The sequence below is a fragment of the Cydia splendana genome, chromosome 16 (assembly GCF_910591565.1).
Source record: "Cydia splendana chromosome 16, ilCydSple1.2, whole genome shotgun sequence".
NCBI lineage: Eukaryota > Metazoa > Arthropoda > Insecta > Lepidoptera > Tortricidae > Cydia > Cydia splendana.
In genome coordinates, this window is record NC_085975.1 from 6,662,852 (window position 1) to 6,681,635 (window position 18,784).

At 37.4% G+C, this 18,784-nt stretch overlaps 1 protein-coding gene and 1 long non-coding RNA gene across 3 annotated transcripts in view; both read right to left on the reverse strand.

The window, feature by feature from the left end:
- The window catches only part of LOC134798162 (uncharacterized), a 152,438-nt gene that overhangs the window by 30,414 nt on the left and 103,240 nt on the right, over positions 1–18,784 (reverse strand). The window lies entirely within an intron of this gene.
- Positions 1–18,784, reverse strand: part of LOC134798150 (carbohydrate sulfotransferase 13) — a 68,455-nt gene that overhangs the window by 21,424 nt on the left and 28,247 nt on the right. The window contains exons 2-3 of one of the 2 annotated variants that reach the window (XM_063770489.1): positions 13,524–13,767; positions 11,613–11,684 (exon numbers count right to left, since the gene is read on the reverse strand). In XM_063770489.1, the coding sequence (XP_063626559.1) occupies positions 11,613–11,684; positions 13,524–13,676 (225 nt within the window). In that variant the 5' untranslated portion in view covers positions 13,677–13,767. The remainder of the gene's footprint in view (positions 1–11,612; positions 11,685–13,523; positions 13,768–18,784) is intronic. The other variant, XM_063770491.1, reaches the window with a different exon arrangement.

An 18,784-nucleotide genomic window follows, 5' to 3' on the forward strand; every position in this document is an offset into this window, starting at 1 on the left:
ACTATGACGTCATAATGTAACCACATCCCTTGAAGTTGTTTTTGATGATATTAAAAATTGTTGAAAGCACGAAAACGTTTTTCTGTGTCTTCGATCTTGTTTTCAATCTTGTATACGCAAACCCATACACATATCTTTGCGCGCATTCAAGTTAAACTTTTTATAAGAAATCAGTTTTGGATTAAATCAAAAATATAAACATAATGCATATTCTATTCCAAATATAAAAACTGAATCCGTTTCAAAGCATCAAAGAGAGATAAACACGGCGTAATCAGTCGACTTGTTCCGACCTTCTGGGGACAGTGGGGATGGAACGGTAATAGCACAAGGCTATGCCGCGCTGCGCTGCACCGAGGACTCATTTCCCCTTTAGCTACCCTTTCTCCCCTTTGTGTTGTCATCGCTTTCAACGTAGATTCGAATCGACTTGTTAAATACGATCTTGAGAGGTTTGAAAATAGCAAAAGAGACATATTTCTCTATTTTTAAACACTTGCGTGCGAAGTTGCGAAGGGGTCATGAAAGAATTTCACGTACGTGACCGCTTTTACATGTACCTACATATGTATCTATTACCTACCGCGTCAAACCGTGCGAATGTATCGAAATATATGGTTTTAGGACAGGAAAATGTGAAAAACATCGTTTATTAGATACGGTGTGTAAAAAAAACAAGTAACTAGTTACAATTACATATTGTTTCCATCGCATTTTAAATAGGTTTCAGTTGGCATTTGATATTATCAGGGTCAAATAAGGTTGTTAGAAAGAGAGCCCAGCAGAGATCAGAGGGCACAAATCCTTATATACAAATACAAATGTTTTATTTCGGAAATAAAATTATAACAATATTACATTTATGCTAGCCCCCACACAAGGCATAGCCTGTGGCAAAAACGAATTCCTTATTGTAACATATTTTTTTCTTATGCTGAATTTTAAGGACTTTAAAGAGGCGATGAAGCTTGAATCGTGTATTTATTTTTTATTTTGACCGTTAACGGCATTTACGGGTTATAAGTACGTATAACATAGGTACACCTTTGCTGGTTAAGTTGAGTCGATCGCTCGCTATAGTCATGTTGAGACAATAACGCCCTTGCTCCCCTATCCGATGTCCGTTTCATTGAAATTGCGGCCGCTGAAGCTCAATCGAACTTTTGTTCCACTTCCATGCCTATGCCTTTTATAGCGGTGTGATATGAAATCAGAATGTTTTATGGCACCGTTCTACACTTCGCTGCATTTGCCCAAACGCTCTTTATTAGTAAGAAAATTCGTGTTTGCGCAAATATTATATTATTCGTTTTATATTATATTATGTTACTGTTTTATTTTTATTGTTTTTAGATTATTATTATTGATATTTTGTTGTGACGATCTTTTTGTGAATGCATTTTATTTTGACATGTAAAATTTAATGTACATTTTCAATAAGAAATAAATGAATCTAATCTAATCTAATCTAATACGGCGTAAGTGCCATCAACTTTCATAAATAAAATCAGTTTATGTTAATATTATTTCTTTGATAATAAATATTTATGTTAAGACGATGTTCTTATTTTCACAAATAAATAAATTCTGTTTCTGATTCTATTTAAAATAAAACCCAAAGCAAAAAAGTGATTGGATCATTTTGGAGTACAATATCGATAGTTTCTATTTGCCTGTTAAAAGACCAAACTAATACGTTAAATTACATATTAATACAATTTTTAACTTAATATCAAATCAAACAAACAAACCATTAAAAATAAAATACGTAAATCGAACTAAAAATAACAAACATCAAACATTGACTTAGTGGTGGGCTGTTGGGCGATAATTTGAGTAAAGTTATATTTAACGTCGACTATGATTAATGGTTCAAAATGTCAAAAAACGTCTATAGCTATTAATAACAACTTAAAACGACAGAAGACAAACGCAGAGTCTGACCAAGCTACTACATAAATAGTACAATGACAAAGTGTTGAAATTATATCATAAACGTATTTTTTTAATGGAAATATGACGGTTATTGTGGCTATACTTATTCACGTCAATGTCGATGCAGAGTTATCTTAGACGGACTCTAAGCACCACTTGCACCATTCCACTAACCCGAGGTTAACCGGTTAAACCTGGAGTTGCCATGGTTACCATCACAATTTGACACCGGGTTAACGGTTTAACCGCTTAACCCCGGGTTAGTGGGATGATGCAAGTGGGCCTAAGAAAAATAAAATACTTACATCTGAATAGAAGGGGCATGTGTCAGTTGGGAAAAAAGAAAATCGATTAAAACAAACATATTTACGATTCTTTGCCGGTTGTTTGACCTTTAACACCGGTGTTTTGTATTGCATAAGTAAGTGTGAATAGAGTGATTGCATAATATGCAAATGATTATTATACCTACGTGTATTTTAAGTTGACAGTAGGTTAAGTAGCTACTTAAGCGAGCTACTAAAAACTGTACTACAAGCTATGAACATAGTGTAGTGCCGTGTATTAAAAGAGATAACTTAGTCAGGCCTATGGAACTATCCGAGCGAGCTCGGATTTATACCTACGAATTTGCTACCGTTCACGGTAGATAAGCAAGCCAGTTGGTTGCCACACGCGCTCACACACACGTCACCGCGCGCCGCACTGTCAATTTTTACGATAGTTACAAGCTATGTAGTTTCTATTGAACTTCTTTAATGAAACATGTAATGTTTATTACGACAAATGTATATGAATATTTGAAATAGGTAGCAAATTTTTAATTTATTTTGGTAAATGTTTATTTGAACGATAGTAAGTTAACTTTACATCGGAAAGTACCTACTCTTTTATGCTCTGGTTAACTTATAACTAATTACCTGTATTCATGGGTTCTCTATGATTTTTCTTTATTGTGTAACATTAATCTCTGTCTGGTTTTAAATTACACGAAGTTTTAAAACTAATACTTGCTGGGATCATTGCGCGGTTTATAAAACGGCGTAAACACTGCGGCTACTGCAGGGACATATGACCTTTAAAAATGAGTATTTCGCAAATACTAACGCATAAACGGAATATTAGGTATAAAATAAGATTTAGCTTTCCTTTAAATTCACTCCGCTATTTAAGTAGGTATTTATTTATCATTTCTAAGCGTCAGCAACCCTAGCGTTGTGCCGGTGCGCGCGGTGCGGGGAGCGGCGCGCTGAAGGTCACTTCATTGTATTTTGTGTAGGCATCAAAACGGTAGGTATTTGCGTTTTCTTTGAGAGATAAGTGTCTGTTCGTAAGAACTATTATATAATCTGTGACTTAGTTTCAATCAATTTGGCTTCTCAAGATCTCGTTCATATGACATAATGTTAAATTGCTTAATATGAAGCGTTTACTAATACGCTAATACATAAATACCTATGACAAATACTAAAATCAACGGAGAGCCCTGTACGGATATGATGGTCGTTTTTGTCTACGCGACAGCGTGATAAAACGGTCACCGTCTCTTTCTATCCCGCAGAGTTAAAAAGTGACAGTTATTTTATCACGTGGATAAATGTGGATAAAGCGATCCATAATACACCTGCTGAGGTGACTTGACTTAGGATGATCGCTAAAGAAAAATTGATTTAGTGCGCGTACATAACGTATTACAGACTGCAAGTTATCATCGAAAATTAATGTGACTAGACATTTGCGCCATATTTTATCTGAAATATTTTTCATTGTCCTGTTGCGTTGTATGTTTATCGTTAAACTAATGAGTTTTGGCAGCTGGTATGCTGGTCTTCTTCTAACCTATTAGTTTGGTGTCAAAAACGAATGGTTTCGTCTCGTTAGTGTTTTGATTAATGTGGTCATAACTAGTAGTAAACTATACGTTTCTTTTAATATTTTAAGAGCGCATGTAATAAACTTATCGGTTTGAAAATATAGGTACCTTCTATTTTCACAAAATCTTGCATCCAAAACAAATACATGGCATGTAATTTCTGCAGGTTGAATTGCTAACATTTTCCATATGATATACTACTTAGGTACATTGGTAAACAAATCATCTGTTTTGCTCATAGCGTATGTAAAATAAATATTCAAAAAAGAATGCCCCAGTTAAAATAAAAACGCTATTTAGGTCAGCAAAATAATTAAATTATTACGCGCCTAGATTAGGCTTTCTTTTGTTAAAAGAATCTTTATTTTGGAACTAAAATAAATACCAATCTTGTTATTATTCGCCAGTGTAATAGGTATTTAATTATAAAAAAATATATTAGTCTCATCCATCAGTTACTACAAAAATAAAGTAAAGTAATTAATTTTACTAAATTAATGAATTACTAGTTTGGTAATTTAGATCTTATTTTAGGATCAGGTCAATGGTAACATACGAACTAATTTATAAATAGGCACGTGTAAGTATCGTGTTAATAAACTGTCTGTATCATGCAGACGGGTTGCCCAAATGAAGAATAGCGTGACAAGAGGTAGTTTGAGAAGATACTTACCCAAATCTTTTATTGTATGGACGTTTATGTAATCGTGCTCGTGGCAAATCGGATTCGGTCTAAATACTAAAAAGACTAAAGTATCCTGATCCTGACTGCTTAATGATATTACATTGTTTTGAATCTAAGTGGCAGAATAGTGCCATAGAACTTGAGGACTAGTGCCATTCGAGCGAGAATTTTGAGAATGTAATCGGTTATATACATGTGAGTACTATATACTTATTTAGCTTAGATAAAACATATGCCAGTTCTACATAACCTGTGGCCGAATATTACTTTTGTGAAATTTTGGACGACGTTTGTAGAGGTGGGTTATGAATGGGGAGAGAAGGTTTGAGAGGGGGGTGAGAAGGGATTTTAAGGCTACTGCTACAAAAATAATGTATTCCAATTTAAAATGGAGCTATGTATAGTAATACGCATAATAAAAAAAAACGATCCAACAATCTTCCAAAATCACCTTTGTATGAAAACCCCTCTCACCCCAAATACGAGGCACTACGGGGTGAGGTGGGTTTTCCACTTTATCGTCAAAGTTATGAAATGGAACTACCCAAAATAAAATAAAAACTAAAATACAAACGTCCGGAACACTTTTTATATACACTATTCAGTTTTCATATGTAAAAATAAAATGTTATCGAGGTTTGAATTTCAGTTTTGACCCTACTCATCCCATTTTACGGTACGGAAGCTCTTTGTGCACTTTGGACAAAACCTGCGTTGTGGATGGTTCTGGCATTGAATAAATATTCTTTTCACAAAAAAAAGTATATTCGTAAATGTCAATTACGCTAAAACTCTAGGGAAATGACCTAAAAGATCGTAACATGATTTTGTTGTTCTACCCTTTATCAAAGCAGTAATGTCACGGCCGGGCCTACGCATTGGCTGTCAGCACGATCCTCACCTTTGCGCCCTTGTAGCGTGGGTGCCATCCTAGTTTCATAAATTAAAAGTTACATCAACAATATTCTCCTATCTGTGATTATATAGCATGATACAAGAAAATAATGATAAAAAAACAAGGGGTTGCACTCCGGGAGTGCCGGCAGAATTAAAAGCTCAATGACATTGTAACTCAAAATATTAATAACAGCGCCATCTAGTGCAAAATGTCTGCAGCACTATGTATAATTGAGGTTAACGCCATCTAGCGTTATGTCGTCGCATTACTTGAAACCCCTAAGCACATCACTGTTAGTACTCGAGTTATATTAGTGCCAGTTTGAGGGAAACTCACTAGATGGCATTTAAATCAAAAAAGAAAAACTCAATGACATTGTAACAGTGTCCGTCACACGTGACGTCACGTCTTACGAATCTTACCTGTCGCGAGTTTAACATTTTTTCCCCATCATAAAAAGTGCACAGCGCCGCTAAAGAAGTTATCACTTCAAAAAAATAATGGCTATTACATGACAATTAGATACTATTGGCCCACATAGTTACGTCTAAGAGTCTTATTAGGAGACAGTGATTATGGAGATCCGTTGGTAATTTTAAGGTCTAGTCTAACTAACAAAGAAAGCTAATAGCCAAACGTGATATAAGTACGTGTCGTTGAAGAGTTCCGTTTAGGTCATGGTCAGAAGTTTTCCACTTCACCAAATAGTGGTTTCCGAAAGCAAACACACTAGTTATAGTAGCAACAGAAAGTACACAACTCATTGATTAGTCGCTTAAAAATAGATACAGAAGAATTTTATTCAGGCCTATCCTTTATGCAGTTGTTAAAACAAATACCTACATAGGTACTACCTAACTACAAAAAAAAAGTAAACAAAGTAGTAGGTAGTAAACAAGATATGTAATTCTAATATATGTATAGAGTTGCTATGCTACTTTGACAACGACTGAATTCCTATCACCAAACCTTCAACCTAATCTAATCTGTTGTTAATCTAAATGTGTTGTTGTTAGGTTGTAAACGCGTATTTTGGTTTTGGTGTAAACGTAGTATTCTTCTATACCTATTATGTAGTTAATCGCCCGTAGGAACGACCGGTAATTGGAGCTATCCAATAACTGTGCCGTGTCACGACACACGACGGGTATACACGCGCTGTGCATCTTTTATGTACAATTTTGTAGAAGAAGACTCGTAGGAGCGTCTATTAGACTTTATGTCGTTGTAGCAAGGTTTAGAATAATCAGTTGATTGTGGCCGACTATGTTGTTGATGACACCTACAAGCTGAGCTACGGGTTAAAGTGAAACCTCTTTCCTCGAGACTAGTTCAGCACGCTAATAGATTCCGTGTTCAAACTGATCGGAATGTCACTAACAGTTGTTATGTGCGGTAAGGCAGTGTAGCAAAGCTAATCCAAACGCGGCTAGGTTAATATTCCATAGTGTGCGCCGTACCTGGTGCAATAACCTTTGAGGCTTTCCTCCACATTTGTTCCGTTCACATCCGTTCAATAAGTAACACTAGGCTAACCTAACGCCTATGTAGTTTACTTTGTGTTTAAGACTCTGTTTATGTTCAGGTAGTAGGCTTAGCTTTCTGTACTATTAAGGTACCAATGTCAGCAAATGTAAAATTACTTACATTAATATGTGCCAAGTTACATATCTTGGCACCTGTAGATAAGTAGGTAAGTACATTACATCCGATACCTACATATTACACAGGTACTAATAAGCTTCTAGTATTTTGAAAATAACACTCGCTAGAAAAAGGTAATCCTACCTAACTATTAAAATCCATAAGCCCGGGTGCTCATTATATACATCCATTCACAAGCCGTTTTTACATACCATTCTATAATGCCGTTTTAATATGCTTTTAAAACAATACTTAGTTTAGTCTATTACACCAGCATAACGGTGTATTGACCCCAGGCCGTCTCGAATACAAATTCAATATTTCTGGGCCTTTTTCGGGCATTGTTAGGACGTCCGCGTTGAATAACTTGAATATTTTATAAAGTTGTTTTTGGAGTTTAATGAAAGGTGAGGAGCGTTCAGTTAGTTAGTACTTGCCTAACGAAGAAAATTATAGTATGTATCTTTAGGTATTTAAATAAAAGTAAACAAAATGTACCCTCAAATGGCTCCTTAAGCCAGTTGAGGATAGATGAAAACATTACACGATCAAATAATGTAGGTTAAAGTCAGGTCGTTCAGTTTAATGAAAGGTGAGGAGCGTTCAGTTAGTTAGTACTTGCCTAACGAAGAAAATTATAGTATGTATCTTTAGGTATTTAAATAAAAGTAAACAAAATGTACCCTCAAATGGCTCCTTAAACCAGTTGAGGATAGATGAAAACATTACACGATCAAATAATGTAGGTTAAAGTCAGATCCTGGCGATTTTGTGTTTGGTTGGTTAACCAATAACTACCCGTAAATGTACAAATTATTTGTTTACTTTTATTTAAATACCTAAAGATACAGAGTATAGGTTTTATAAGACAAGGTCTATACATAATAGCTTGTAGAGGTTAGGAATTAATAGGCATGAAGTAAGTAGGCACCTAGGCACGAGTAGCGGCTATTTTAAGAAATACTTATAGTATTTTTAACGTTGGGGAAATAGGTAATGAAAATCGGCTTACACATAAAATAAATAAATATTAACTAAATCATGGTTAAGAACATATCACAAAGCAGTGAATCCGACTAAATGAATGAGATTAATAAAGAATATTGGGCAGAATTCGGAAGTCAAATCAAAAAGTTCCGGTAATTAATTAATACCACATACTTAAAGTAATGTTGTATTATTTTTATCAAGGACATTAAACCTTCCAAAATAAGCAATAAACCACAATGTATTCGGAAATATGTTTACATTTCCGATAAACTCTGATTGCCATCGGCCATTATTAGTTAATGTACACAAGTTTATCCATTACCGGACATGGTCATTATGGGCGACATTAAATGTAAAAGGCAATTACATACGAGTAGGTATAGCTACGAGTAGGTACCTATAGACAATAATTAAAACTTGCCTTCCAAAAAGTTCGCACATTAAGTACCTAATATGTATTTATTTAATATCTGGGCGATAAAACATGGCCGGAAGATGACCGAAGCAAAAGAAACTAGATTTTTTTTGCGTGTTTTTATCACAAAATGTCTCCTATAATTACTAGACGGTAAGTATTAGGTCTTTCTCGGTTTCAGCATAATAAATAAAAATAAAACTGTACAGCTAGATGTTCGTTTCATGTTTCAAAAATATAAGTTTCGCAGGTACCTTTAAGTACCTAATTATCGCCGTACTACTTTTACTTAATATACATTTCAGTTTCTACTTCAGTTTTTAAATTACAGGCCCCATTAGTAAAATATTTGTAGCTGCACTTTTACAACAGAGGCGTGTTCAAATATATGTGAGCACCATGATCGCGATGTACCAACATCTGATGCTGATTCTGGCAAATGTTGAAAAAACATTTACATAATACATATGTTTCTTCTCACGTCCTTTTCCCGCCCTATCCCCAAAATAGCCAGCGGCCAAAACTCGTGTAAATCTGTTGTTTGCACATTCCAGCCGCATGTAAACATTTACAAACTAATTTAGTTTGGAACTTGTTTTATTTCGGTGAACTCATGGTTCATGGTACCAGATGGTACCTATAAGAATTTCAGTATGCGGGTCAAAATTATTTTCGTTTTCTTGTTTCTGACCACTCCGTCACGCTTCTATATATTTTTGTCTTTTATCAAATTATTAAAAAAAAAGATGAATGCTATTGCAAGTTTTTCTCGCTGTAGTAGATTATAATTCTCTTGAGAAAAATTAAAACTCACCCCATACAAAAAGCTCCACTCCGTCACATTTTTTGGGGACTAAAAACAAGACCAAGTAAATAATTTTGCATCTAATCCACGAATTGTTATTAAACATCTAAATTACCTATTAATTTTTCTTCAAATTTTGAATCTTTTTTTGTGAGTAGGATTGGGAAAGAGCGGACAATATTTGCCGTGCCCTAATCGGGTTCGGGATGGCAATTATCACACTTCTCTTTCACACTTGTATGATCTAAGCAAGAATGAAAGAATAGCAATAATAAATTCGTTAATTTGGTTGACGGCCACTATGCATAGGTACTCGTACCTACTCTCAATGCCAGAAAAAATGACAGACCGCCAGAGCAGGGACCCATTTCTCAAACGATATTAAAAAGTAATTACTTAATAATAATAATATTTGTGGATCAAGGTATAACTGTCAAAATTTCCTTCTTACCTTACTCCGACTATAGTGCGTCATTGACATTGAATCTCACACGATTTGACAGTTCGTGGTGCTGGCGTACCTAATTATATCGCTCAGAAAATAGGCTCTATATTATTAAGGGCGGGCGGTATAAGTAACGATTAAATATTTACTTAGTTATATACTTTTTTGCTAAATAGTTAAGCAAAGAACATACATACCCTGGTTCGTCGGTAGTTTCATTTATCGTAGTCGGCAAACAAGCTAGGCCATCAATCATAATGTAATTAGGTAAGAATGTTTCAGAAGTATGTACCTACTCACGTTAAGCAATTCCTAAACATGTTTTAAATATAATATATGTTTAGCATGTAGGTATTCTTTGGGTAACTGTGTAATTTTGCTGTGCCCACCCGTACCAGTGGGTACTACGTATCATTAAACATAGGGTAAGCTCGGATAAACATGCGCACATATCCGTGATGCCCAATTTCATGCATAGTTATAGTGGAATTTCCTCGAGTTTTCTTTCTGTCAAATTAGACCTTACAATATGGGAACAAGTTTAGTCCCATTTCCATTTTAAAAAGTTAAACAATATGGCGAGACAGAAAGGAGAAATAAAAAATCATCATCAAGTTTTTGAAAAATGTGTAAATTAACTTCATCAACAAAATAAGATTTTACGTGCTGTCAAACATTTAGGTACGTTCACAAACCTTATACTTATACATTTATTTTTGTACTATCTAACACTGAACATGTACTAAATTCAACACATCTCTACACACACACAAGTCAACGAATAACGAATAATAGTTTTGAATAGACACCCATAACTGTCCAGTTGCAACTTGAGGCCTTATGAATTTGAAACGTTCTTTAATCGGGACTTTTTTACCAAATATTTTTTTTTGTGATAGTAAATAAAAAGTACTTTATTATATCAGTATTTTATTATATCACGATGGTTATGAAATCGGGGTCATTCTGTATCAAATTTTTTAGCGAGACGTACGGAGTTATTATCCAAAAGGTTATTATTCTGTCGTTTGAATATTAGTAAAGTAGGTACCCAAAAAATCTCATGTTCAATTATATATATTTTTTGTTATATTTAGAAAGAAAAAAAAATGTGGTACCTACTCAAAAAATTTACTTTTACATTAAATTCATAAGAGCCCGTCACACACAGGGGAGGTTATAGGGTCCAACCTCATTGACCAACTTTCCCAGCTACTACTTTAACCCTTTCATCGTCCAAGTGTAAAGCGAAGTCGTTGTGTCAGCGTTGCAGGTGTAGAACAATCGTGCAGAGTCGTCTTCAGACCGTTAGGGGGTTAGGAGTGCAATTTTGAGACCGGGAACTTAGTTATATTATAAATTATAAAGTTAATATTGAAATATAACATGGTAGATATTATTCCTCTTTTATTCCCTAACCAAACGGGTAACTATTAAGTCCCTAGTAATGTTTTCTATTATAATACGAGTGTATTTACGTTTAAAATTCGACAAATTCTAAGACAAAAAATTAAGCTGATCATATTTCATGTCGTGACGGAAGAGTTAAGCCTGACTGGATTAATTTTCAACAAATATCAGTGTAAAATTGGATGGAATAGCTAATTAATTGTGTCGAACAATCACAACCGTCCAGTAACCCACGCGTATAACTAAGTTCCGTAGTCCGAACGTATGTAAAATTGCCCCCGACTGTTCAGGTCTGTCAGTAAAGCGTGGGTGCAGGGGCTATATTCCACAAGTTTAATCGACACTTCGTGACATGCCCGATAGACTTCAAGACTAAACGGATCTATATCACGGCTTTCATAAACATTTGTGATAGTCATGTCACGAACTGCCGATAAAACAAGTCGAATCTAGTCCCAAGTGTAGCGTCGGATTGGGTGGTTCACATCGATATGTCATAGCATGTATGTTACCTGTGTCCGTGACAACGATGCACCCGCATATGCGGGCATGTAATACGAGCCATTTATTTTATAGAAGTTACTCTGGAAAAGAAGAAGTTTGCTGTACTCGTATCTAAAGAATCTCATCGTAGTGTTTCACAAAAGAGTGTACCTACTTATTGTTCTAATCGACAACACAAGACACAAATATTTCAAATCCCTGAAGAAACAGTAAAATGTTGGTAGGTCTTAGTTAGACCACGATAACTCTGCAACGATTATGATACCACAGACTGTGCTAGTGTTATTTATACGTCATAATTTTATAGAACTTAGATGTTTTAAAAAAAACCGGGCAAGTGCGAGTCGGACTCGCGCACGAAGGGTTCCGTACCATAATGCAAAAAAAAAAGCAAACAAAAAAAAACAGTCACCCATCCAAATACTGACCACTCCCGACGTTGCTTAACTTTGGTCAAAAATCACGTTTGTTATATGGGAGCCCCATTTAAATCTTTATTTTATTCTGTTTTTAGTATTTGTTGTTATAGCGGCAACAGAAATACATCATCTGTGAAAATTTCAACTGTCTAGCTATCACGGTTCGTGAGATACAGCCTGGTGACAGACGGACGGACGGACGGACGGACGGACGGACGGACAGCGAAGTCTTAGTAATAGGGTCCCGTTTTACCCTTTGGGTACGGAACCCTAAAAATAATACTTGCACAGTCTGGTCTATCAAAATCGCTGCAGACTACATATTTAACTCTACAGATTTTAGAACACCTTTAAAGAGAGATGAATCGTCTCGACTTTGCACGTGTTAAACGCCCAAATTACTCGTAATAATGTTCGTATTACGCTCGAAAATATTACGTGTTGATTGCCATAAGTACGCCGTAAATCTCTAAAATAAACATCGTTATGTAGACGGTATTTTCGTACAGTTTTCACGGCGTTTCTTACCATGCAGTACCCAGCCTAGCAACTTCAGTATTTACTGTAGGTACACGTACAAATTCTTCCTTCACCTAATTACGCTAAAAAACGAAAGGACAGTACCGGTCAATAAATTAATCCTTCCTTCCCTTCCTTCCTTTTTTAAAATTAATTTCTTCCTTGTTTAAAAATATATGGCCGATCACGAAAAAAAGTAAAATAAAATTTTACAGATGAGTATGACGTTCTTCACGTCCCTCAAATGAGTCTACAAAGTTGACTACAAGTACCTCGTTTTGTACTAAAAATATTCAAGGAAGTTAGCTAATAATGTCTGGTAATTAAGTAAAATTGTTGCTGGAACAAAAACATATTAACTGGTATCATCTAGACTACCTACCGAGAGATAACCGTCATATTTGTGGTTTCGTAGGTCCAGAACCACAAACGGTTGCTGGGTCCATTCCGTTACCGTAAAAAGGTCGCGTACGCTTAACGGTTGAAAGAAAAAACGCCACAAAGCGGTTCTTAGCGGTGTTAGAATGGACTAGCAACTGAATAGAAATTAGATTAGATAGGTACAGTTGGTTACATTTTGTGTATGTGCGATTGAGTTAGGCGATGATGCAAACTACACTAAATTTATTTACAGATTTAGGTTAGGTAAATGGCCCTTTTTCTGAGTGCATTTGAAGCATTGCATACAATAGCTTTGGTACGTGGTATCTAACACAGTAGATATAACGCTTCCGAAGTAATGTGTTCTCATAGTACCGAAGCTGTAGGTGCAAAACAAGGACTTAATTTCTGAACGCGACGTAATAGGCCGATTAGATTTAAATTGCGAAGGAACCTTCCTTAAAAAAATTGTCAAAGGTGAAGGCGCACTTGTAGCGCACATCCTCCCTGGCTCTACCTTACTTCAAATCCGAAAACTTTCAAAACCAATACAATTATTATGACTAATGGTCTAACGCAATATATGTGTTGGTATCTTACTTCTTGATAGAAGACTCGTTTGGAGTTGTAGGTGAGGTTGTATTGCTGGTCAGCGACCATCAGCAGGATGGTAAAAGGCAGCAGGAAGGCAGCCGCGGCCAGGAAGGCCACGCACCTCCCTAGCCGCATCATGCTCAAGTTCCTTCGTCCCATTCTCCTCTACTTCACGCAGCTCCTCATTACAGGGCGGGACGTTTTGTACTTCATTCGGGTAGTTGAAGCTCAGGTGGTACAAGCGAGTGTTCTGTAACAAGGAAGAGGTGGTTGAAGATGCATGAATCTACTTGTAAAAGTTGAATTAAATGATACAATTAGGTATAGTTACTTAAAAATATATATGCTCCCACTCCACCAAAAACAGAGCCACATGGCGACGGATCGCAAAAGCTGCGGTGGCGCAGAAATCGACCGTGACATTACCACGACCACTCTGTCAAGAGTGCACGACTAAGAAGAGACTTAAAAATGTACATAATTACCTAGGTATGGACAAATGAAAAGTATATCTATGAAAACACTGTCATTTGTGTGAGTTATGTTTAATCCGTCTACATAGGTATGGGTAGAGTTAGACCAAGAAAAGTCTGCAGCGATTTTGATAGCCCAAGCAGTGCAAGTGTTATTTATACGTCATAGTTTCATAGAAGTTTGACGTTTAAAACTGCGTGTGCTATCAACATTTCTGCAGACTTTTCTTGGTCTAACTCTACCTACTAATTTTTGATTTTCAATATGTAGGTAAGTACTTAATTGCAAATTTACCTGTGCCAGTCTATTTTTAGTACCTAATTGAATGATGACTATGCAATTAATTTGTCACCGAATAATGATGCAAGGTCGGCAGTCACGGATGTTGTGAAGAGGAACCAATTTACTTGTTTCGTGGTTATTATTACGCCGCGCGCCGCCGTAATTACTTGATTAAACCATCATTACTTTTGCATTACGGTGAGACCTGGTATTTGTAATAATTTAGGGTCAAGCAAGCGAGCTATTGGTTGGAAGAAGGAAATTTTGAATAATTTTGGCGTAACACTGTTAAGCTTTGTTTGATATTGAATAATACTAAAATGTACCTAATTTAGCGTATTTATTAGTAGTATACAGTGTGGAAAGATAAGTCGGGCCCTGGAGGGAAACTACCTTAAATCCTTAAGCTGGTTCAATTTACTTAAAGGAGACATTCCTTTATTTTTAAAAAGAAACAAAACTGCATTCAATGATTTTCTAAAACTCGCTTGCCTCGCCCGGGACTCGACTAAAAATTCCAAAAAATAAACACTTGCAATTTTATTCTACTAGTCGATACAGTTAATGTTAATGATCACATTTCTCCAAGAAACATTAGGTCTTACACTCGTCTGTCGTATAAAATATCCATTAAATCTAATATTGAGTACTCAAGATTTTTTTAGACAAGCCAAATTGAAGAAAAAAATAAAAAATCTTTAAATAAAAAAAATCGTACAACTATCGGAAATATATCCTGAAGGACGGTACGGTCGACATTTGTCGGGCATGCCGCCGTCCCGGAGAGTCACTCAGGCATATCATTTCCGGTTGTTCTCATCTTGCTAACGGCGAGTACTTGCACAGACATAATCTCGTAGCCAGGATTATTCACCAGCAACTTGCTCTTCTATACGGCCTTGTGGACCGCGAAGTACCGTACTACAAGTACTTACCTGCGCCTGTTCTCGAGAATGGTCGTGCCACGCTCTATTGGCATCGATCTATCATCACTGACAGGACTATTGTAGCCAATAAGCCTGACATCGTGATAATAGATCGATCGCAACGTCGGGCCGTGCTCGTTGACATCACCATCCCCCATGATGAGAATCTCGTGAAAGCCGAGAAGGACAAGTCCAGTAAGTACCTAGACTTGGCTCACGAGATAACCGCCATGTGGGATGTTGATTCGACGATCATTGTCCCGATAGTCGTTTCAGTGAACGGTCTAATAGCGAAGAGTCTCGACCAACATCTTGAGAGACTCTCGCTAGGTGGTTGGATCAAGGGTCAGATGCAGAAGGCGGTGATCTTGGACACGGCGCGGATAGTCCGCCGGTTCCTCTCTCTGCGGCCCTGACCACCGGTAGCTTGGGCCCTGCCCCGCTGCTGGCGGCAGGGCGGCATCCTAGGTTAGGTTTTTTATAATGTGTTTATATGTTTTTTTATGTGTTTTTGTATTTTACTTTTATATTCATGTTATAAAGAGCCTAACTTATGAAGGAAAATAAATAAAGAAATAGATTGTATCTAGTCCAACGACATAAATATAATTAAAATAATTAAAATTAAATACAATACTAGAACTGTTTGAATTTTAATACACTATTACAGAAATACGAAACTAAGTAACTACATGTCGTGCAAACTATTCACTTTATATTTAGTTATATATTACTTATTAGTTAGTTATTTAAAGAAAGCTAGCAGCATCTGTTCACAACAGGACGCTCAACGCTCATCTATAACTTTGCTCCGAACCAAACGACTCACTTTAAGTCAGACCTCCGAATTTGTAAAAAAGTTACAAGTTACAAATCACGCGTCGAAATCGAAAAACGAAAATCATGTCTGACTCTCTATCGCTCAAATATGCAAGTGCGATAGAGAGGCAGATAACCTTAGGACCGGACGCGTCAAAATTCTAAGGTTGCAGGCCGCGGATAACGCCAATGAGTCATTCGGTAAAACTGTGAGATTCTTTGATGAGCTCATTTGTGGATACTTGAGTGCGGTATTTGCATGTTAAACAAGACAAAACATTTAACAAAAGTCAATACGTACAACTCGACTTTTTTAAACTTGATGTGGTTCAATATAAAACGTCCAATGCTGACTTCGAGTCGTTTTTAAAATAGGTTTATTGTAAGTGTATCGTAAGTCAAAAGTCAGAGGGTGATCATGATTACTTTACTACCATATGATCATCATCATCTCAGCCATAAGACGTCCACTGCTGAACATAGGCCTCCCCCTTGGACCTCCATACGTGCCGGTTGGAAGCGACCCGCATCCAGCGTCTTCCGGCGACCTTAACAAGATCGTCTGTCCATCTTGTGGGTGGACGTCCTACGCTGCGCTTGCTAGTCCGTGGTCTCCACTCGAGCACTTTTCGACCCCATCGGCCATCTTCTCTGCGTGCAATGTGGCCTGCCCATTGCCACTTCAGCTTGCTAATCCGGTGGGCTATGTCGGTGACTTTAGTTCGTCTACGGATCTCCTCATTTCTGATTCGATCACGTAGAGAAACTCCGAGCATAGCCCTCTCCATAGCTCGTTGAGCGACTTTAAGTTTTGAGATGAGGCCGATAGTGAAAGACCACGTTTCGGAGCCGTAAGTCATCACTGGTAACACACATTGATTAAAGACTTTCGTCTTGAGGCACTGAGGTATGTCGGACGAAAAGACATTACGTAGTTTCCCGAACGCTGCCCAACCGAGTTGGATTCGGCGGTTGACCTCTTTCTCGAAGTTGGACCTACCTAATTGGACTACTTGTCCTAGGTAGATGTACGAGTCAACAACTTCGAGTACCGAGTTCCCAACAGAGACTGGGATGGGCACAACATTGGCATTTGACATAAGTTTCGTCTTGTCCATGTTCATTTTCAAGCCCACCCGTTGTGAAACTCGGTTGAGGTCATCGAGCATCATGCTGAGTTCCTCCATCGACTTTGCCATGACTACGATATCGTCGGCAAACCGAAGGTGAGTGATGTATTCGCCGTTGATGTTGATGCCAAGTCCTTCCCATTCCATGAGCTTGAAGGCGTCTTCCATTACGGCAGTAAACAGTTTCGGAGAGATAACGTCTCCCTGCCTTACGCCTCTTCGCAATGGAATCGCCCTCGTGCTCTGCTCCTGTACTCGGACCGACATGGTGGCGTTACTATACAAACACTTCAACACTTCGATGTACCGATAGTCAATATGGCATCGCTGAAGAGACTCAAGCACCGCCCATGTTTCCACCGAATCGAAGGCTTTCTCATAGTCCACAAACGCTAAGCATAATGGCAAGTTATACTCTTCGGTCTTCTGTATAACTTGCCGCAGCGTATGGATGTGGTCTATGGTACTATAGCCTTTTCGGAAACCGGCTTGTTCGGGAGGCTGGAAGTCATCAAGTCTGTGTTCGAGACGGTTCGTGATGACCCTTGAAAACAGCTTATAGACATGGCTCAGAAGCGTGATGGGTCTGTAGTTCTTCAATAGGTTGTTATCACCTTTTTTGAAGAACAGCACCACCTCGCCTCTATTCCATGTTTCAGGCGTTATGCCCTCGGACAAGACGGAATTAAAGAGCTTCTGGAGGACTTTAAGTACCGGTGTTCCACCCGCTCTCAGAAGCTCTGAAGTGATTCCGTCTTTGCCCGGCGCCTTGTTGTTCTTAAGCTGCTTCAGGGCCATCCTAATCTCGTACAGACTGATGTCCGGGATATCTTCGGTATAATGTCGGGACAGCTTGGCTCTTGGATCTCCTACCAAGCTGTCAACGGGCTTTGCGATCGAAGTGTATAACTGTCCATAGAACCTCTCAATCTCACCTAAAACCTCCGCTTTGCTCGACGCTATGCTGCCATCTTCCCGTTTCAGCTTTGTCAGCTGGCTTTGCCCAATAGACTTGTCCTTTGCGAACACTTTGGAGCCTTGGTTTCGCTCAACTACCATATGATAATGTGGATTATTTACAGTCAGAAAGTGGTTTTGGATCACGACCCACAAATCATCAGTGAAAAACAGGGTGTCAAATTGCCTATAACTGTTAAAGATTCGTTTTTTCTCCGTTACATAAATGATAGTTCCAACCAGTCCACTTTCGTTACACGGTTATAAGACTTACTTCGTGTAACTTATACACTACTAAAGTGACATTTAAGTGGCGTTGAATTGTAATGTTTTTTTACGTCTACTTAAGTCGTCAGAGTGTATTAAAATATGCACACGTAAAACGCTGACATTTAAGCGCGTGTTTTGTTTTATTATTATAACTACAATATGACTAGATAAAACTAATAACAGGATGTTGACACTATTATCGCCATTTTAGTTGTCCATTTGGTATTGTAATCCTTGGGGCAAAATATATACCTCACAGTAAGGTTATGCAACCATTGTTTACAATCTAAAATAGGTTAGGTTAGTTTGTAATCTTCCTGCCGTCAGTTTATAATTTAACTAGCGAGATTGTAAACTGTCGGGTGTTCGCAATTTTACGATGACAGTAGGTACCTACCTATACAATACT